Source organism: Artibeus jamaicensis, unplaced genomic scaffold (genome assembly GCF_021234435.1).
Source record: "Artibeus jamaicensis isolate MK-2021 breed Jamaican fruit bat unplaced genomic scaffold, CSHL_Jam_final contig_3333, whole genome shotgun sequence".
Lineage (NCBI taxonomy): Eukaryota > Metazoa > Chordata > Mammalia > Chiroptera > Phyllostomidae > Artibeus > Artibeus jamaicensis.
The window spans coordinates 55,407-78,070 of record NW_026521795.1 but is presented as its reverse complement, the minus strand read 5'-3'; the positions used below and the strand labels follow the sequence as shown (position 1 = coordinate 78,070).

The 22,664-nt window shown below is 46.3% G+C and overlaps 1 protein-coding gene across 1 annotated transcript in view; it reads right to left on the bottom strand.

The window, feature by feature from the left end:
- Positions 1-2,006: 2,006 nt before the first annotated feature.
- The window catches only part of SORD (sorbitol dehydrogenase), a 32,688-nt gene continuing 12,030 nt past the window's right edge, over positions 2,007-22,664 (bottom strand). Inside the window, exons 3-9 of the mRNA XM_037152041.2 lie at positions 22,067-22,231; positions 17,855-18,014; positions 13,968-14,086; positions 9,126-9,191; positions 8,028-8,203; positions 4,239-4,360; positions 2,007-3,490 (exon numbers count right to left, since the gene is read on the bottom strand). Coding sequence (XP_037007936.2) covers positions 3,325-3,490; positions 4,239-4,360; positions 8,028-8,203; positions 9,126-9,191; positions 13,968-14,086; positions 17,855-18,014; positions 22,067-22,231 — 974 coding nt within the window. The 3' untranslated portion in view covers positions 2,007-3,324. The remainder of the gene's footprint in view (positions 3,491-4,238; positions 4,361-8,027; positions 8,204-9,125; positions 9,192-13,967; positions 14,087-17,854; positions 18,015-22,066; positions 22,232-22,664) is intronic.

Sequence of the window (22,664 nt, the reverse complement as noted above, 5' to 3'; positions counted from 1 at the left end):
AATGTCAAATCCTTCACATCTGGGCCTCATGGGCCTCATGGGTCCAAGACCAGAGGCTTCTTCCCACTCCACAATCTCCAAGAAGCTCCCATGTATGGTTAGTTCCAGTGAGCAGCCTCATCCACACACCCCATGCCTTTGTCAGGTGCCCAGGGAAGGACCTTAATGTCTGACTCAGTTGGGGCATTAAGGGGAGAGGGAAGCTGGGGTGAGGAGCAGAGGCTGTAGGAGCATCGCCATGCAGCTCCAATAAAGCAGTGGCCGCGCCAGAGAACATCTGCTGCTGCCTTGAAGGCACTTCCCTCCTGCAGTGAACTCCTAGCCAAGCTGATTCATTGCTGCCTCTTTCTCTATCCTGTTCTTCCCTGAGCCCTGGAGGACTTCAGTGTGGGGAGAAGCACAGGGATGGTGGAAACCTGCCTGCCACCAACAGATGTGGGCCCCGTTTGGCTTTTGTACTCCAAGCCTAGGTTAAAAACCCAATAATAGGTAAACAACCAATAATTCTATCTTCCTTCCAACTCCTAACCTCTGGGCCAACCAACTTCCCCACTGACCCCCTTTGCTCTCCCAGCAGGAGCAAACCAGGAGCCAGGAAAGAAGAGACACGTCTGTGCTACACAAGAGTAGGGCTGATATGGCCTGAGAACCAGGGGTTGGGAGACCAGAGGTGACTTCATATAGCATCTGTTGTAGCAAAGGTGGACGGCAGGTAGAAGCTGCTAGAGCCAAGTCCCCTTTCTCCTTTGGTGATGGTGGGACAGCCTGTCCCTTCCACACTCTAGTTTGCCTGCAAGAACCTTCTTCCCAGCTCTCCGCCCTCACACCCTACCCAGTGCTGGGAATGCCAGCTGGGTGGGGCCCCCAGTGTTGACAGAAAGTGAACCAGGTATCAGGCACCTGTGACAGAGTACACAGAGGCTGGCTGGGCCACCCAAGTTTGGGGAGTTCCTGGGGAATTTATATTCTTGGTTCCGGGGCTGATTAGTTATTCGATATTTATTAAGCACTTAATAGTGCTGGGAGGATGATTCTTGGGTTTTCTGCAGCACCTTTCAGGGGTGCAGAGGCAAGGGAGCCAGGGAACAGCTTGGGAATACCAGCTGGTGCCTTCTCGCCACCCCAAGGACTGACTTGGCCCACCCACACCACCTCCTCTCCTATTACCCTCTCTGCCCCTGCTTGGGAAGCTACGAAATATCACAGTAGCTTCTAGGGGAATTTGGAAATGGCAACTATTCCCTGAACTACTGTTTTCAACCAGCACATTAACCCTTCCAAATTACCCACATGGCAGGTGTCATGAATCCCATTTAACAGACCAGGAAATCGAGGCTCCAAGACATTGATCCAGCCCAACCACTGTTGTATAATAAGTGACACATGTATTTATCCTTGGCCCCTTTCCAGAGGCCCCTCTGCAGCTCCTAAGTCCGTTTCAGGTTCAGTGGCTGCCTCCCTCCACCCAAGCACAATCAGAGGAAAAGTGGCTACTTGTGAATTTAACACAGTGAGTCCACCTCCTTCAGGGGCATTTCTATTGGACACCTTCCATCTAGAAACTTTTCTCTTTCCACATGAGAAGCTTAGTGGTGGCAGGACTTTGGGCACCACTGAGCTGGAAGGGGAGTTTTGAGAGAAGGCAGCTGGCAAGTCTGGCCCTGGAGCTTAACAGGGCTCAAGAGAAGTGAGTTCAGTGGGCAACGTGGCTGCTGAGTGCATGTGTTGTGCGTAGACAGAAGTCTTAAGATCCTACCCCCCTCCAGAGATGACATGAGAATAGTGTGTGACCTTGATCAAATTTCCTGATTTCTCTATTTCCATAGCTGTAAAATCATGTATTTGGCTTGCTGTGAGGATTAGAGATCATTAATATAAATTTCCAACAGTCAATGAAATTACATTCAATGCATAAAATGTGTCACTTTCAAAAATCCTGGATCCCTTTTTCCCTTTGTGAAACAGTAAACCTAAGTCCATTCCTCCATAAACAGAGACACAAATCATGACAGCAAGCACTACAAGCAGAATTTATTACCCAAAGCAGTTTGAGGAATTCCAGGCACTGGTCACAGCCTCCCTGAGTCACAGGCACCTCTTCAGAGCCACCCTCTGCCCTGTGCTGCAGCGAGGGGGTTAAAGCCTGCAGCCCCACTTATCTCACAGCTACTACATCCTCATTCTTGACTAATAATCTTAAAGTCACAAATGGACATCATGTGATTGGACCTAACTCTTACACAGTAAAATTAAAATACAATCACCATTTTAGACATACTACTCAGACAGAAAGATACCAGAGTCTTAACTAGCTATGAGAAGGGGAAAGGTTTTCTGTTTAGGATTACCAGAATTACATGGCATTACATAATAATCATGTCTGAATTTGAGCCTAGAAGGGATGCTATTCCTGCAGTGTGCCAACCAGCCTCTCTCCCCCCGCCGGGCTAATCAAAGGCATGATATAATTTAAGGTCTCCCATGAAGACTCCCCATGCCTGTCCCTAGGTAAGCATCTTCTGCTTGCCTAGTGACAAAGAAGCCTGCAGTGGCTGCCCCCGAATGGTGGAAGGAAGGGTGGGGTAGGGGGCGTTAGGAGGGTGCAAATTAAATTACACAGAATTCTCAGGGGGTGAAAAAAAGCATTCTTCAAGCAGTGTTGAGTTCTCTGATTGTTTCTACATTTGGGGAATGCAAGCTGGTTTGACCTCATGAGGCATTCTGATTTTATTTGTTTGGCTGTTTTTGGTTTTATAACTACCCTAGACCAGGAAGATGTCTTATTCTCCTCTTGTCATCAAACCAACTAACACCCATGTCTAGAAACATTGTGTTCTCAAGTAAAACAGCTGACAGCCCCTCATTCCTGACCCTGAGCTACAGATTTTCATGAAAATCAGTTTCTGGGCCAGTTAAGTCTTTTTGGTAAAGTTGTCTCTTCATAACTCAGCCCCCACCCTGCAACTGGCCCAGCCACAGTCACGGCGGAACCAGGAACTCAACAGATAGATTTCATCCCTTACTCAGCTCAGGCACTCCAGGAAGAAGGCGAGTTCCCAGCACCTGCCTGCCAAGAAGCTCTGCTCTACTTGCTGAACTTTGCTCCACATGCACAGGTCAATCTGGCTACAAGTTCCCCCAAACTATCCCTACTTGTGTTTTTAAGGCACACCAACTCATCTGTGTAAGGCTCTCTGCTTATAATGAATTATTTTAATTAATCTTACTAGTTAAAAGAAATTTTTTCCTTAAAGTCCACCCTTGCCCTGCTATTTAGCCCTGAGATGCTGAGAGGGTGGGAATGAGGGCAGAGCCCAAGTAACATCAGGGATCCTGGTTGTTGGGGTCGCACTTGATCATGACTTTCAACCCCAATCCCTTTTTGGATGTTTCAAAGGCCTCCAGAGCTTTCTCCAGAGGAAACCTATGGGTCACTAAGGACTTTACATTCACAGACTTGGACGCAAGCATTGAAATCGCCACCGGCCATCTGTAAAAGATCACAAGGGTTACATTCAACCTTCAGGAAGGAAGAGCCAGGCCCCCCAAAGTATCAAGCACAGCATCAGCTTGGCTGTATTTATTTACAGCACTGGGGTTCTGCCAGGCCGACTCTACAGACCAACAATGGTAGAAATGATCTTATGACTTGTAACTTGAGAGTACAGAGCCTGTTTCCACAGGCCCCCGGGCTCCTGTGCCATGAAGCTTGAGGCCTATGGAGGCCACTGTGAAAAGGCAGACAAGCCTCTGGGAGGCAGGCCAGGATAATCCAATTTCACCCCTTAGCAGCTCATCTTGTGAGAGTTGACCAGAAAACTGGCTGAGGGGAGTGGGTGAAGCCTCAGAATGTGCTGGGGTGAGTTAAGACCTTCTCACTTTCCAGGGTGGGCCCAGGGCTCTGGACTGGGGAGCCAAGGGATTTGAGTTCTTGCTGTTGTCCTTTCTCTCCTTTTCCCCTTTGAAGGGGGAAAATGCCTATCTGGCCACTTAATTAAAGGAAAGAGAGGGCCTCAGGTAGGAGTGGGTAGGGTAGGCTCCAAGAAGGTTGGGCTTCAAAATCCTCCCTCCTTGCCTCTGTCTTCCTTGCATTCTCTTTGGACCCCCATCATATCTCATGGCTATCCATGTGGCTAGGGACAGCTCCTCACAAATAAACAGGCAGAGACTCTTGGTCCCAGAGGCTGGACCTGGTCTTGCTGGCCACTCACCACCCCACTCACCCACAACATACTCACGTGTTGCAGTATCGAAACACGCCCTTGATATCCACTTCTCGTATAGCTGCATGCAGTAGGGGCACATTGTTCATCTCGGAACCCAGTCCTACCAGCATCAGGGTCCCACCAGAACAAGTTGCCTAAAGAGGTAGAATTAAAAAAAATAGAGGATAAGAAAATGCAGACGTCCCACTCACAGCAACACAGCCATCACACAAGTATCATCTGATTGCATCAGAGGAGTATCCAAAGATTCCAGGGAGTGATACTTTCTATACCACTGAACTCTTCATCACAGCAACCAAACTCAACACAGCAGCAGAGTAGATGTTATCTTCTTTAAAGATCCTGAGATAATATACTTCACCATTGGAGGACCAGGCACAGGGGGAGCATCTTCCACTGTCTACATCCTACCAAATAGCCAAGGTTCTCCAGACCTCAGTGAGAACCTTCCCTACAAACAAGACTGACTTTCAGCAGCCCCCGAGCACCTTTTAAAGCTATACTAATTACTAGATGTTAGCTTCAGCTACCTCCTCGTCTCAGCACTTGTTCCTCCTCCAGAGTGCCCACCCCACAAGACAGGAGTTTTGCCCAACTTCTAAGGAACCACCCTCTTGGTGAGAAAACTACTAAGCACTATACAAATGGGGAGGGCTATCGGAATTCTGTGGTTTTAAAAAATGCCTTATACATGCAAGCTAGCATTTAGAAATATCTTTGTTCCAGAGATATTAATCCCAATAGTATTGTTCATAATAAATTTTCTCTTCCTTGAACATCTGCCTGCCTTACCAGTTCCCTCCTGGAGCTGGCCAGAGAGTGAAGCTTCTCCTGATTACCTTCACATAACTCTTGGGTGTTGTGCCTGCGCCAGAGATTTTGGTGGGTCACTGTGCTCAATGTTGTGAGAGACAGAAAAATGGACAATTCTTTCCAGCCCCTCTCTCTGAGGAGAAGGATACACCATGGAGAGAAACCTGCAGCACGGGGGGGACTCTGGCATCCGGGCTTTTGGGCTGTGGGACCCTGGAGGGTGGTCTCATTGTTTGGCCTGTTGTTGGGAACCGCTCTGCCTGGTTCCAGGAGTTGTAACTGCCCCCCCATGGCTAAGGCTGAGTGAGCGACCTCCGGACCGCAAGCCACTAAGGAGACAAAGCTTGTCTCTGGCAGCAGCACTGCTTCTGCTTCGTTCCCCACCCTCAAAACTTGGTCGGTTAGTCTATGATGGGTAAGACCCCTCGGAGGGGGGCAACCTAAGCCAGACACGATCACTTGGGAGGCCATCATGGAAGGACTTGGGGGCCTGCAACAAAGAGGGGGCGATGGACCCTTGCCCCCCAGCTATTGTGACATAGTCTGAGTCCCCATTTCCATCTGGGAGAAGCACTTTCTGGCTCTAGTCCACTTAAGCCTAAAACCTATGACAGGGAAGGCGGTGTAGCCTCTTGCCAGCTAGAGCAGGATCTGGGGTGATTGGGCATAAGAGTTTCTAAAAGTCCTATGAAGCCTGCTTTGCTAAGAGTGCTTTCATTCATAGGATAAGGGTCTGAGCAGGAAATGAGTATGTCTCCCAAAGTTTCTGCAAACCCCCCTTTCCTGACAGACTCTAACTTGGACTAAGCCCTCAGATTTCTTTGAAATGTTATCTACTGTTTGATCCTTACCGCTTGTATTCCTGTGTATTACAACCCAATAAAAGCCATTGAGGAAGGGGCTCTTGGCTTTTCTCCTCTGAGAGATTGGCCACCTCTCCTCCCCAAGCAGATCATGTTTGGTAGTTTCACTTTCACCTGTGGTGGACGGGGGACTTTGCGGGCAAAGTTGCCCCCACAGCCTGTGAACCTCCTGTGATACATGAACTCTATTGGTAAGGGGAAGGGTATCTCGCAACTGTCTCCACTGGAAATGTGTGTATGTGTGGGGGGAGAGATCAAAGTTGTGAGTGTGCCACAGAGAACTCAACTGAGGAAGTTTCTAGGAAAACTGTCTGCCCATCAGCATCTCCTCTCTACCTGGTGAGAAGGAGGAACACGGTCAGCCTGGCAGTTTGCTGACCACAGACAAAGGAATGCTTGGACTACCTGCCCACTGTTTGGTGGGTGTAACCCCTGCACCAAGGAGGTGACATCAGTTCTACCCTAAGCAGTTACCATTTCTCAGGAACACTGTCTAGTCACATTCTGGCAGGAAAATGACTCTCAAGTATGTCCATATAAGGAGTCTCTGCCTAACCTGCCAGCCGATGGGGTGGCCTGTAGCATTCTACAGCGCCTGTCATGCATGATGGCTCCATTGTATACTCAGGAGAGGCCCGGGGCTCAGGCCTGGTGAGGCCCTTGGGTCACATTTACCTCCACGCCCACCTCAGATAGCCTGGAAACTGGGCCCCCACCATTAAAGCTGGAGATGCCAGCTGTTTCCAGATGCTCTCCAGGCAGGAGAAAAGGAAGGAAAGCCTCGCCCTGAGAAGCTATGCCTTTTACCGCGCTCTGTGAATGGGGTCACTGGCGGGCCAACAACTTGAAGATAACAGACATACCTTACTCATTATCACAGCCTTCCAGGTTTCTGACACAAAGCCAGGCACACAGGTGCCCGAGACATGTCATGGACTGGCTGACTGTGCCCATTGCCCTCTGAGCTTTGGTTTCTCTTTCACTTGCAGCAAGGGGAGCCCCTGTTCCTTCCTCTTCCCACCATTTATGCCACGGGTGTCTTGGTAGGAGGACTGGGCAGTTCTGCCAGGGTGCCAGGCCTGAGGGCCATGCCATACAACTCAAGGGCTCAGCTTATCCCAGAACATCTTGCATGGGGCGAAGTTCATGACCTTGTACATGACCCAGCTGTGACTCAGAAGGAAGGAGGAAGCCCCAACTGCCATGGGGAAGCAGTCTGGAAGGCAGGGCAGGAGTGCTCAGTGGTGGCAGCTGTCACCAATGCTCTTCCCAGCCCCACCCCTCCCACCCTAGCACAGTTGCCCACTGGCACCCCATCCCTTCCTCCCTTTCTCTCCTGAGCAGTGGACAGAATAGGAGAAGTGCAGGCATTGGAGCAGTGTGCTCAGGGCAAGTCACTGGGACTCTCATTGTCAAATGTGGGACTGATCTCATGGCTGCTTTGCAGACTGGGGCATCACGTTTATAAAGCACCAGGCTCAGAACCTGGAGAACATCCTTCTCCCCTCTTTTTCTTATACTTTGATCTGTCAATGTCACTTCCCTTCTTTACCTCTCTGCCAACTTTTCACAGATTACTGGTGAGTCCATGAGGGATAAATCAGGTATTGACAGCTTCTCTGTTCCTAATTCTGGAAGACAACAACAGTAGCCAACTGACTAAAACATTGCTTCCCCTTTGTGACTAACTGAATTAGTGGCTGTCACTTTTTCCTCAATAAAACACAGTAGGGAATTCCCACACTTAACTGAAGCATGGTTCCTTGTTCCTCCTTTTGATCCTTTTATCAAAAGCACAACTTTTATAATCACAGGTACAATTGATCTTGACAGCAACTATATCCTAAAGGTGTGGATCACTTCTCTTTCAAGGACTATGTACATCTGTTACTGTGTTTAAATCTCACAATGACCTAATGAGAATGTTAGGCAAGTGTTGCTACCTCCATGAGAGAGATAAGAAAACAAAGATCCAAAGACATCACTGAATTTCACTGGGGCCTGGGCCACAGAGCAAATCACTGGCAAAGCTTGATCCCAGGACCCCTGACTTCTGCTCAGTTCACTACCCTGCGCTGCTTCCCAGGAGCTGCCCGCCAGTTCCAGCTGCCCTCATCGCACTCACGTAGATGCCCGTCTGGATGGCAGTCTCTGCCCCAGTGCACTCGATGGTGACTTCTGGCTTGCATCCCAGGAGGCCTTCCACTTTACTGGCGATTTCCTTAGGGCTCTCCTTGGAGATCTGGAGGACAAAGTCGGCCCCAGCTTCCTTGGCTTTAGACAACCGAGAGGCAGACAGATCTAAAGTCGAAGAAAGGTTTGAGAGACTGGATGAAGGGTTAGGGAGAAAATAAAAATGGAGGTGCAGGTTCTGATGGCAACGCAGCTCTGGTGTAGTGAGTAGTGCGACAGAGCCCAGCACACGTCCTCTCCACACCTCCCCGCACTCCCGTGCACACATCTGCACATGCTCTCAAGGATACCTTCTTTTCAACACATTCACACTTTCACACCCACCTTCCGTACACACACACTTTGATAGCTTCGCCTCACACAGAACACCCTTCTGCATTCCCACTCCCCGGTTCATCCACACACACCCACAGACCACACAACTCTACACATTCACCCCCCCTACACTCTCACGGATGACCTCGTTTCACACATATGCACACTCACGGATACCTCACACACACAGATGCTCTCACACAGATACCTTCTGTACATACTACACACACTCTTTGATACCCCACATGCTGCCACACAAACCACACCACTGCACACCCACACCCACACAGGCTGTTGGCTAACCTCACCTCACGTGTAAACACTCACGTCTCTCACCCATACTGCATCCCTCGTACACAAGTGTCCTCTTATAAATATACTTCACACTAATGTCACACACACACACACACACACACCCTCTGTCTCCTGAGCTTAGACAAATGAGCCAAGGGCTGACCCTCCCGTTAGGACCCAGTAGGCAGTGTGCGCGTCTCAGGTCCACGCGGAGAGAGCCAGGTCTCTTCTCTGCAGCAGCCACCCTCTCCCAGCAGCTTCACAAAAGTCTTCTCCTGAGCCCTGACTTGGTCACCCCCTGGGGAGGAACCTCTTTAGAACTAAAGTGCCCTGAACAAAACAGGTCTTATGCCTCTGCCTTAAACGATGAGCCCAGCTGTTCCCCACTTCGAGGAGATTGAAAAGAAAGAAAAAACCTTACCAGTCACCACCACTTGAGCCGCACCCATTGCCTTGGCCGAGAGCAAACTGACCAGTCCAATTGGCCCTGAATAAAGCAGGAAATGGGAGATGTTTGTGAAAAATGAAGCATCAGTTCTTCCCTCGGTCCAGGCTGTGAATGAGAAGCATATCTTTTGTGTACCTCTAGCATCTATCCCAGAGACTGACACATAGTGAGAACTTAACTACTGTTTGTTGAAAGCGTGATAAATTGTTTTCTATATAAAATTTGCTCATAGTGCTGAGTTGTTTGATTCTCTCCTAGGACAGAGCTGTACATTTCCCATTACTCTTGGGCATTGCTTGAAGATAATGTCAAAGAGCCAGAGGACTCAAGAAAACATTTTATCAGAGAAGTCATCCCAGAAGGTCTGGATACATTTTCCTGTTCTCTCTTTGACCCTCACTGCTTAGAACCCATCGCACCTTCCCAAGGAGAGACACTGCTTCCAGGTGTCCTCCAAGAACCACCCGACTGTCCTTCCGGGAGCTGGCTCCCCGGGTGGAGGCAGCTGCTCAGGCATCGCCAGGATGTTCGGATGACTAGGAACCAACCTGGAGACCACCTGCGCCCCTGCAGTATCTACCTGCTAGGTGACATGTGCTTTTAATACAAAAACCACTCCCACAAAGCAAGGCTGTGCCGAAAATCTTTGGGGTTTTTCTTTTTGAACACTCCCCTTGAAAATAATTGTGTGAATTCCCCTAGAAAGCAAAACAATGGAAAATACCCAAAATGACCAACAAAGAACCTAGTGAAGAAAACTACTGTGGGATACCACACAGTTATTAGAAATTATGTTATAACTCTTTTCTCTACTGTCATGAAAAAATGTTCACAACATATAATTTTTAAAAAAGAGTAGGTAAAAAAATGAAGTATATTCAAAATAATCTCATTAAAAAATAAAAAGAAATAAAGAAAAGAAAGGTTCTACACCAAAATGTTAATGGTTTGGTGTAGAACCTTTCTCTCAGGCTGATGGGCTATGAGTGAGTTTCTGTGTGTGCACACGTGGTGTGTATGACTTATCTTTTTTTCCGTGGCAAACAGGTAGTACTTATGTTGATTTTTAAAAATATGTCACTGAATTTGACAGTCTGCTGGCTCACTGAGGCAAGTCTGTTCAATATCCACTAACTCACTTAGGAAGACCTGTAGTCACTTATTTGGCTCTGCCAAAAGAAAAGCCAGTCACAAAAGTTTATGAGGATTGCCCTGGCTGTATATCTCATTTGGTTAGAGTCATTTCAGTACATCAAGGTTATGGGTTTGATCCCTGGTCAGAGCACATGGAAGAAGCAACCAACCATAAATAAGCAAAACAACAAATCAGTGTTTCTCTCTCTCTCCCTTCCTGTCTCTTTCTCCCAAATCAATTTTGAAAGAGACTATGAAGATTAAATCAAAATGGATTAAAGTCTTGAACATACGACCTGAAACTATAAAACTTCTAGAAGAAAACACAGGCAGTAGGCTCCTTGACATCAGTGTTGGCAAAGATTTTTTTTTTTGCACTTGACACCAAAAGCAAAGGCAATTAAAGCAAAGATAAACAGGTGGGATGACATCAAACTAAAAAGTTTCTACGCAGCAAAGGAAACCATCAACAAAATGAAAAGGCACCTACCAAATAGGAGAAAATATTTGCAAATCATGTATTTATTAAGAGGTTAATATCCAAAATATATAAAGAACTTGTACAACTCAATAGCAAAATAATAATAATAATAATAATAATAATAATAATAATATTCAATTTAAAAAATGGGCAGAGGATCTGAATAGACATTTTTTCTAAGAAGACAAAGAGATGGCCAACAGGTACATAGAAAAGGCATTTAACATCACTAATTACCAGGGAAATGCAAATCAAAACCACATGAGATATTGTCTCACACCTGTTAGAATGGCTATTATCAAAGACAGGTAATAGCAAGTGTTGAGAAGATGTAGAGAAAAAGGAACCTTCGAACACTGTTGGTGGGAATGTAAATTGGTGCAGGCACTATGGAAAACAGGATGAGCATGTCAGGCAGAATAGACAGCAAACCAAGGCAGGAAGGGAGAGGGGGAGAAGTGCCCAACACATTAATTCAGCAGCCCTGAGCCTGGTCAGATCAGATTGCCACATGATCACAAGAAAGACAATAGTAAGTGCAGGAGGAGGGGAGCCTTTAAACTTCTGTGTGTATTCTTCCCACTGTCTGGGTAAAAAAGGCGTTGAAACTGTATGTTAATCCCAAGGTCTGGAAAAGCCAGGAGGAGGGGGAGCCTGGAGACTGACTACTAGCATAAAACCCCAATAGGCAGGGCACTCAGACTAGTTGGGTGCCTGCTTGCAGCTTTGTGCTCAAGTGCATTTCGTAAACAAACCTACTATCCCATTTCCACTATACACGTTGTCTCTCACCTGAATTCATCTCTTGTGATTGAGACAAGAACTGAAGAGGGGAGCCCCCTAACTCCTCAGGTATCCCTAGTAACGAAGATTCCTCAAAAAATTTTAAACACATCTATCAAATGATCCAGCAATTCCACTTCTGAGTATTTATCTGAAGAAAATGGAGACACTGACTCAAAAAGATATATGTACCCCCATGTTCACTGCAGCATTATTTACAATAGCCAAGAAACTGAAACAACTTAAATATCCATTGATGGATGAATGTATAAAGAAGATGTGGTACATACATAGAATGAAATGTTATTCACCATAAAAGGAAGAACATCTTGCTTTTTTGTGACAACATGGATGGACTCTGAGAACATTATGCTAAGTAAAATAAGTCAGACAAAGACAAACACCATATCATTTCACTTATACTTGGAATCTAAAACAAACAAACAACAACAACAACAAAAGCCCTGAGCTCACAAAAACAGAGAACAGGTTGGTTGCCAGAGGAAGTGGGTAGGGAGTGAGTGAAATGGGTAAAGGGGGTAAAAATGTACAAACTTCCAGTTGTAAATAAGTCCTGTGGATGTAATGCACAGCATGGCGACGGTAGTAATAATATGGCATTGCATATTTGAAGGTGGTTAAGAGAGTAAATCTTAAAAGTTCTCATCCCAAGAAAAAGAAACTTTGTAACAATATGTAGTGATACATGTTAACTAGACTTATGGTGGCGGTCATTTTGCAATAGCTGACCTTGAACAAGGGGGGTTTGAACCACACGGGCCCACTGATATGTGGACTTTTTCCCCAATAAACACATACAGTACTACAAATGTATTTTTTCTTTCTCATGATTTCTTTAATAAAATTCTTTTCTCTCTAGCTTATCGTATTGTAAGAATACAGTATATAATATATAACATACAAAATATGTGTTAATCAATTGTTTGTTATTAATGAGTCTTCTAGTCAACAATAGGCTATTAGTACAGTTTTGGGGGGAATCAAAAGCAGATTTTTGACTGTGCAGGAGGTGGGTGTTCCTAACTCTGGCATTGTTCATGTGTCATCTGAATATACAAATATCAAATAACTATGTTGTATACCTGAAACTAATATTATATGTCAATAATACAAAACAAAACCAAAACACCCAAGTATATGAGCAACACCAGATCACACTCACAAGGACTGTAAACATGCCGTCTGAGTTGCCGACAGTTAGAAACCTAGAATGATTCAGTGTGAGGCTGCTAGGGCTCGTTGAGGTGGAGGAAAGCAGGTGGGTTCCCAGTGGGGCAGAGGGCTGGCTCAAGGTGGGCGAACTCCGCTCCTCCCGCTGGTGGTGAGCAGGGCCGACCTCACTCCTGGATGGGCCGGGAGGCCACTTCTCTGATATGGTTTGGAAGTTCCAAAAGCTGCTCTTCCCTTTACTATCAACAATATTTCCCTAGTTTCCCATCAAGGGTTGGAAAATAACCCCAAGTTGCATTCTTTAAATGAATAAAAAGATTATGTTGCCTAGGAAATAATATTATTTCTGCAGATATTAGTTTATCTAGCAAAGTGCTGGTCACTGAGGAAATGGGATACTGTAATCCTCTCCTACCTAGAAAGACCCTAGTGATAGGGGACTTAAGAGTTTAAAAATTTGTCCTGGCTGGTGTAGCTCAGTGGATTGAGCAAGGGCCTGTGAACCAAAAGATTGCGGTTGGATTCCCTGCCAGGGTACATGCCTGGGTTGCAGGCCAGTTCCCAGCACAGGATGCACCAGAAGCAACCATACATTGATATTTCTCTCCTTCTCACCTTCCCTTCCCTTCTTAAAGATAAATAAATTTTTTAAAAAAGAGTTTGAAAATTTTAGTTTAAGGTAAAAAATTATAAGCCAGGCAAGTAATGTATAGGTGAAAGCTTTTGTTTCAGAAACTACAGAGAGATAAGGCCCATCCTGGCTCCTGAAAAACAGCTGACCTCCTGGGGCACTGCTACAGATTACCATCTGGGGACAAGTGGGACATCCAGGGAGGGAGGGGCAAACAACCACCTGCCCCTGGGAACAGCTAAAGCCCAGGACAGGAATGTTGCAGTTTTTTCTACCTGACCCTCCCTGAACTTCAAAACCCCTCACCACACCTTGTTTATTCTCTGCTATAAAAACCCTGGCCTGGAAAGAAAAGGGAAGATGGTCTGTTAGGGTGTGAACCCACCATCTTCTCAGATCCCCGGCCATCTGAATAAAGCGCCCACGAAGATTCAATCGCTGTCCTTGTTTATTGGGTTTGCTAGTGACAGGCAGCCCGAACTCCAGTGTCTTTTTCCAGTTATATTAAGACCAATTTCAGCCTTCGAGATGGGCAGAGGGGCCCCCACATTCCCCTGTAATGAATTCATATGCCAGGATGTTGTCTGTTTCTTACCAGCTCCACACACGAGGACCTTGGTCCCCAGGGTGACTCCACCTCGCCGGCAGGCATGGATCCCCACAGACAACGGCTCAATCAGGGCCCCTTCCTCAAAGGTGACATTGTCGGGAAGCCTGGGGAGGAAGTCATTCAACACACTCAGTTATTCCTTCTGGGTTGACAATAATTGCAATAGCTAATATTTTTTGAGCATTTATTTATGTGCTGGGCAATATGCTGAGCACTTTACATAAATTCACTCACATCAGTCCTCAGAACAGTTCTGTGCTAGGTACAGTTATCCCTATTTTACAGACGAGGAGACCAAAGCTTGGAGGATTCAATAACTTGTTCTCAAGTTTCAAAACTAGGGAGGGGCTCAAAGGATCTGAATTTGAAATCAGATACCTACAGAAGTCACATCCCAACCATCTCATCTTTCTTCTCAAACTGATAGACTTTCTGGTTTCACTTTAGCTAAGGATCCTGACTATCAGTAACTTTGCAAAAACACTGATTTAGAAGCTGGCATCACTCTTTTCACGGCCTCCCCCATTACATGTTCCAGGAGAACCGCATCTGACGGCAGCAGCTGCCTGGCTGCCCCAGGAGTGGCCAGGATGGGGACAGGGCCTGTCTGCACACAGCTGATAAAATGCTGTGTCGCCTTCACCTCTGGGTTCTTGGTCTCCACTTCCAAGTCCGCTGGTATCTTGATCCTTTTAACAATCCTACCGATGATGACAGTAAACATTTGCGTAAGGCTTTACAGATTAGAGAGATTTCTCACCCATTATCTCATTTAATCCTCACCATGACCATGTCAGGTGGGAAGAGCAGGCTTTATTTTTTTCTTTATTCTACAAAAGAGGAAACTGTAGCTCAGTGACATTATGAGACTCGCCCAAGGTTACAATGCTAGTGAGTGGAAAAGCAAGATGTGGGCCCAGGTCTCCTGATTCCACATCGTTCGCCTGAACCACACCTGCTGCCTCTTGGTACAAGCAGCTGCGTAGTTAACATCTAATTTCTGCTAGTTCTTAACTCTCCAGTTTTTATCCAATGCCCCCAAACCTACTCAGGTTCCAAAAAGAAATAAGGCGGGCAGCCAAACCATGTGCTCATCCCCATGATGCTTCTGTCACTATTCACAATCCCCCTGAAATAAATAACAACACCTGCAGGTGGCCTGGCTGCCACTTACCGCCCTTCCTTCACCCTTTCCCTCTGCTTCTTTCACATCGTTCCCCCCACTACGTCCAGCCTCCTGCTCTGATTGCTTTCATCACCCTTTCTCTACATGAAAAAATGTTTGAGCTCTGGCTGGTGTGGCTCAGTGGATTGAGTACTGGCCTGCAACCAAAGGTTGCATGTTTGATTCCCAGTCAGGGGTTTGTGGGCCAGGCTCCCAGGTCGGGGCATGTGAGAGGCAACCGTTGATGTATCTCTCATATGTTGATGTTTATCTCTTTCTCTCTTTCTTCCCCCCCTCTAAAAATAAACAAATATAATCTCTTTTAAAAAGCTTGAAACTAAATAATGAGGACTCTCAAACTCCCACGGATCTCCCAACCACACCCTCTCAGACACATCTGCCCCTTCCCATGTGGGCCTCCCCTAAGCTTGCACCGGCTCTGAGCTGCGGGTGGCTTTTGGTCAGGAACGCTGCGCTTCTCTCCGCTTCACTCTGACTTCCCTTGGAATGGAACACCAAAGGGAAAAGGGATTGTGCTAAGAGAGATTGCCATCTGGGAGATTAATCTGCTGATTAAGCAGACCACATAGGCCTTATCACATATGTAGCCAGAGCTGGCAGAAGCACCAAGAGGGGACAGGCAGAGTCCTGGGGCCCAGCTCCTTTGCCACTAACCCCGGGACAGTAACTGGGTCATTCTTCCCCAGCCTCATTCACTGGGGGCTGAGGGAGGAGGCAATGAAAGGACTCTGTCTTCCTAGCCCTAATCTTCCATGACTTTATAAACACCAGAGAATGACAAAGCACCTTGGTGGTTTTCACAATAGGGTTCAGGGAACAGGCAAAGGGGTTAAAGAATTACTGAGAAGCCAAGGAGGAAGACAGAACAAAAATAAAGTGGGTAGAAAAATAAAGAGATTGGTAGTTTCCCCTTCCCCCCCTTCCTCTACAATGTTAAGAAAAATAAAATACAAAGGAAAATAAACAAATGAAGAGACTCATAGTGAAGAAGTCCTCACAAAGACAAACTAGAGAGGAGGGCTTGGGCCCAGGGCTGGCCTAGGGACACAGACAGAAGGCACCTGGGAGGAGTGGAGGGTGGGGCCGGCGTGCCCCTAGAGGCCTCCTCAGTCCTCCATGACCACTGCCAGCCAGAACGGTCCCCCCCGGCCCCCCAACACCACTCCCTACAAACCACCCCTCACAAAGTCCAAGGCTCTTTCTCAGGGCTAACACTGTACCATCCCCCAAACTCAAGGCCACAGCTCTGACATGATGGCCCCATTTATTGAGCACCTCCTATGCACCAGGACTCCTGCTGAGCACTTGATATGCCTTTCTCATTGAATCTTGCCAGTAATTCTCTGCGTTTTATCACATCGGTGCTATTATCATCTCCATTTCTCAGGCAAGGATGTCGAGGCAACAAAGTTTAACTCGCTTAAGGCTGCACGGTTGGTAAATGGCAGAAACCAGTGTTCAAGTGTCAGGCGCTTCCACTTTGTTCTTCTGTCTTCCACGGAAACCTTGTCTGGCGCCTTGAGTTGGAAAAGGCCTGGGAAAGGTGGCCTGGTTCAGAAACCCCTTGCTGAAAGGTGAACTCTGACTACACAACTTGTTTTTTTCCTAGAGCAGTTTGGGTGTTGACTTAAACTCATCATGAGGTCTCCAGCCTGTGACTCCTCTCAAGGCTTCCAACGGGCACTAGAAAACTCGGATCTGTCAGACTGGCCCTGAGATTAGCACCTGGCCTGCACCAGACAGGCCCCATCCCGGCTGACAGAGCCACTGTCGGAGGCCGGCTGGGGTGGGAGGAATCAAGGAAAATGACACATCGGCACCAGGAGCTCCATGGATGGTGTAGCCCCTTGCTTCTGCCAGACACAGCTTCTCACCCCAACACCATTGGGAACATTGGGGTTCTGAAGTCAGCACAGGGCAAGAGCTCAAGAATCACACTTGACTCCTCTGTGCTCAGGTCTCTTAGCTTCCTCCTGCTTCTGCTAACCCTTGCACTAAACTGAACCACTGGTGCCCTCCTCATCATTATTCTTGTGGAGGTAAAATAGGACAAGGCGTGCAAAGCACTTACTAGCACCAAGCCAGGCACGCAGTCATAATAATTGTGACTTTACATACTAACTGTGACTTTACATATGTTGCCTTATTTAATCATCTGGTGATTAAATAAGACTGAAGTAGGGGAAGGTTAAGTCATTTCCCCAAAGTTACTCCCTAGGAAAGAGTGGATGCAGGGTCCCACGGTCGTACACTGGCTCCTCGCCTCCTTGGTAAACCCCAGTTGTTGCTGTTACTGTTTGTTGTTATCATCAAGGTCACTGCTGTTACAAGTTCTCTTTCCTGTAGGTGTGGTGGAAACCAATAAAGGAAGACAAAATTTTCACCAGGATGGCTGACAAGGAGTGAGGGACTTGAGCAACAATTTTCTATTGTTGTTCTCAGCGAGGGAAGGTGAGAGACTCAGAGAGGGAAGGTGAAAGACTGAAACCAAGCGCTGGGAGTCAGTCCCAACCCTGCTCGGGCTACCCTCCCCCCACCCCCTAAGAAAGGCACACCCACGGTGGGGATGCCTGTGTCTGGAATTGTGAGCTAAAAAGAACAAAGTCACTGCAGGAAACTAGAAGAAAGAACACCAAACAGAAAGTGGGAAGAGGTCCCGGGGGTCAAGGATGGGCTGGGCACTGACTTGTAGCAGAAATTGGCATTGTGCTTATAGAACCGGCAGAGGTTCCCGTCATCTGGGGGCGTGGCACAGAAGAAGATGGACGGTGACAGGTTGTATCGGCCAGTCTTGCAGAATTCATCGTTTTCTCGGGGAGCACCAGGCTCGATGGCAACGCGATCACCTGAGAAGAAAACACGGGGGAAGCACAGAGATGCTGTGAAGGGGCACGGGCCCGTGGGCAGATAGATACCAGCAAGGGAACCTGGTGAAATGAGCCACCCCCCTCCCTGGGAACCCAGGGTATCCTAAGCAATGGGCCGGTAACCCAGCCCATTGGTGCTTCCAGAGGAAACACAAACGAAGCACAGGCTCACACTCTGGGAGAGAATGAGCAGCCCACTTCTCCACAGACCGGTTTGGCCTGCCTTTTTACCAACTCATGGACCAAACCAACCAGTTCCACAGCCGCCTCCCAGCTTGGAAAACACGGACTAGTCCGCTCTCTAAGGCAAGCCAGCTCCACTTCCCCTCTCAAACTGCTGCATAAGAGCTAACTAGTATGTGGAGTTTGCAGACATCTTTTTCTTTACCGGTTTTGGAAAACTGGGCAAGGCCTTTACAAAAGCCATACAGTCTGACTGTGGTTGGACAATACCACTGAGTCCTGGTCAGCAGAACCGTTCAGGCAAATGACCCACGGAGGCCTCCGTTCTGGCACGGTGGAGAGTAACACTCAGGCTTATGAACAGCCAGCTCTACTGTACTTACACTCTCTCACTGGGTCTGCTTAGAAACCCAGCCTTAGAATTTCTCTTCTCTCTCCTTATTAGGAAAATTTTCAAACATACAGCGCAGTTGAAAAAACCGTGCCGTGAACACCCAGCTATCCCTCACCTAGATTCAATGAACATTTAGCAACATTCACTTCACTACACATTCATCTATGCATCCAATCTATCCACCTCTTATCCACCAGTCCACCTTCTTTTCTGATGCATTTTAAAGGTTGCAGACATTAGTACAGTTCACCCTTAAATACTTCAGCCAGCATAGCATTAACTAGAGTTTAATACTTGTTTACAATTCGTTTTTAAGGTAAAATTTTGTTACTGATGAAACAAAATTTTGTTATTGATGAAATGCACAAATAATAAGTGGATTACTAGATGAATTTTGATAGATGCATTCACCTGTGTGGTGCACACCCCTGTCAACACACAGAACGTTACCACTGTCTCAGAAATTCCATTCCTTTGTGTTTCTTCCCAGTCAGTCTGCACCCCAATGCCCAGGGGGTGTTCTGATGGCATTAAGGCCCTCCCGACCCTGAGAAATGTGTTGTTAGCAGCCAGAGAAGAACCCTGGCAGGTCTGCCTTTTACTAAGCAGCGACACATTAGGCTATTTTTTATGTGTTTTGTGTTCAAAGTGTCCACAGAAGAGTGTGGAGCTCTGGCATGCTCATTAAAACAGTGATGGGGAGGTGGCTCTCCCTCCCGGAGGGGGCCCAAAGTGCCTTTCCCCATGCCTCTTTTACCCCCAATCACTCAGGCTTGTGACCTTTACCCTTCTCTCTCCTAAGCTTCAGGGGCCCTTCTTTTGCCTCTGTAACCTGTTTCCTGAGCCCATGTCTTCCACAACTCACTTCTGCTACCTCTGTGACTTTCTAAATAAACTTTCTAATTTGAAAAAAAAAATAGTGATGGCGATAGTAGTAGTAGTAGTAGTAGTAGTAGTAGTAGAAATACATAGTAGCATCAACTGTTTTTATTATGTTTGTCATTACTGTAATTATCTGAGCTGATATTACTGTAGAAGAAATTTATGCTATAAAAACAGATGGCCAGCCCTGGCCACATGATCGAGGTTCAATTCCCAGTCAGGGCATATGCCTGGGTTGCAGACCAGTTCCCGGCAGGGGACTCACGAGAGGCAACCACACATTGATATTTCTCTCCTTCTCTCCTTCCTTTCCCTTCTAAAAATAAATAAATAAATAAAATCTAAAAAAAACAACAACAACAGATGGCCAGATTATATGTAAATTAGGAATTCTTCCATGTCATAGATTTATTCTTTAATATTTTTAAAATTTTTATAAATGAGTATATCAAGAACTACTCAATGAGTGGTTTTCTTTTTTCTAGATTAGTTCATTAGAGCTTTAAGTCAAAGTTAGCAAATGAAACACTTAAGTAAAATTTTGTATTAAAAAAAGGAAGAGCCCACAAAGTTCCCCGTGGCCCCTATTTCCCCGACTGTCTCTGCCGCTTCCAGAATTGACAAGGAATCCTTCAACTGCACCTCCAAAATCCTCCATAGTTAGGTGGAGTTTATCTTATTCAGTTTTGTCTTCTAATTATTATTACATCATAGTAATAATATTGTAATAACTCAGTTGTGTGGTGCTTTTTTTATTGATTGGTTTTTAGAGATAGGGAGGGGGAGAGAGAGGAAGAAACATCAGTGTGTGTTTCCACTTATTTATGCATACACTGGTTGATTTTTATGTGCCCTTACCCAGGATCGAACCTGCAACCTTGGTGTATTGGGACAACGCTCAACCCTGAGCTACCCTGCCAGGGCCACAGTATGGTGCTTTTTAAAGAAAGATTCTTTTTGTACAGATTATGCAGTTTTATCATTTCCACTACCTCCCCAAGGCAGAATCTCTGTTCTGAGTGGCACAGACTTAGTGACAACCCAGATATGTAACTCTCACCTCTGTATTTTTTTTACTCTGTTCCTCTTAACTGGAATATTAGCTTCTGATCTCTTTACTAACTCAAATACAAAACCTTTCATGCTGGGCAGTTCAGTGGTTCTGAGCACTTGCTCTAGAGTCAGAAAGACCAAGGCAGCTACCCTATAGCTCTAACACTGACTAGTGTGTGACCCCGGGCAATTGCTACGCTTCGCATTCTTCATGCATTAATGAGGAGAGTAATGCATAGCTTGTAGAGTTGTTTCAGGAACAAAGTAAGTAACTTTATGTATTAACATGGAGACTAACAATAGTAAAGCGATAAATGTTATCTGCCTTCTTCTTATAATTATTATTGTTAAATGTCTAGCTCAAACACCTATTTCCTCCATGAACCTATTTTACACACCTCTGCCCATGACAAATGTCCTTTCTTTGAACATCTAGAGCCTATTCTTTACTGATTTCACCCGATGGTCTTGTTCTCTCTCTATATATATATCCCAACATCTGTTGTCCCCAACTAGACTGAAGCATCCAAGGATCTTATCATCTTCATTTTCTATATCCCTCAAAGCACCTGGCTCAGGCTGGACCCATAGTTAAGTTATAACTATGCCTGTTATAACTTAAATGTAGAGAACACCACTCCCTGTTATGATATTTATTTAGAGACCTCCTCTCACAGGTAATAACCAACCAGTGGCTGTTGGAAGCTATGAACCTTCCACCTCAGACAAACCCTGCAAAACCTCAGCAGCTTTCTCAACTTGCCTGCTGATGGAGGGCCTGGCTTAACATTCCTAAATGAGACACACATCTAGCTTCTTCAGAGCTGGTCACTCCCTCCCCACACAACTGTGCTCAGAGAGTCTTCTAACATAGGATGGTACCTCCTACCAACCTCCTCCTTCCTCCAAATAGTCTGATGTCATCTCCAGGCTGTACAGTGGCCTCATAAGCAAATCAAGGTTAAAGCCAAAGGCTAACTATGCCAGGACAGCTTGGATTTAATTCACTGTGTTGGGGAACATATCACAGTCTGACACAGCTGAGAATTCCTCCCTCTGAGGGAATGAATTAAGCAAATCTAGAAACATATAGGTTATTTCCTAGCCATCCAATAAAACCAAAGACTGTGTCAAAGGCCCTGGTTCTTAGTATGTGGAAGCAGATTGTGGTTCCTGGGCCTGGAACATTTCCCCCACTCCTATTCCTGGCCATTCCTTACTTGCTGGCAGGTGTTGGCTTAATTGTCCCTTCCTCAGACAAGCCAGGGGTCTGAGTAGAACACACCAGTCACACCCTCTATTCTCTGCTGCCCTCACCACAATTGTAATTAAGTATCTGCCTGTGCGTCCCAGCTCTGTCTCCCACTGTGAAAGGTAAGATCCGTGTGTTTTGGGTCCGAGGCTGTCTTGTTGACGGTCGCATCCCCAGTGTTCAACAGAGAGCCAGCCCCGAGAAAGCCCACACAAATATTGATGCTGAATGAATAAATCTATCCATTAGCTGCAGGGCTTTGCTGACCTGGTTGTAGGTGCTTTACCAAAGATCCCACTTTTATGACTGTTCCTGCAGCTTCATGGCCCAGCACCGTTGGCTTTTTCACAATGAAATCTCCAATCCGACCGTGCTGCCAGTAGTGGACATCTGAGCCGCAGATTCCAACGGAATGCATCCTCAGCAGCACCTCTGATAGGAAAAAGGAGAAGGAGACACAGTGAAGGAGGGAACCACCCTTGTATCACCCTGAGCCACCCTGGCAATTCTCCTCTAGACGAAGGAGAGGACTTGCTTTCAAAGGCCAGGTACACGATTTAGACCATAGAGGAAAGCAAGCTAAACAGCAACCCCAACTGAGTCTTGCAAGGCAAGGAAGCTTCCACAGAGCAAAATAATTGCATGTGAGGGTTCATTCTATGTGCCAACCTGACTATGTGGCCAGTTATTTGGTTAATTGCTAGATGGTGCTGCGAAGGTATTTTTCAGATGTGATTAATACTTAAGACATGAAAACAACCTAACTGTCCATCAATAGATAAATGGATAAAGAAAATGTAGTATATGTACACAACAGGATATTATTCAGCTATAAAAAATGAAGAAAATCTTACAACATGGATGG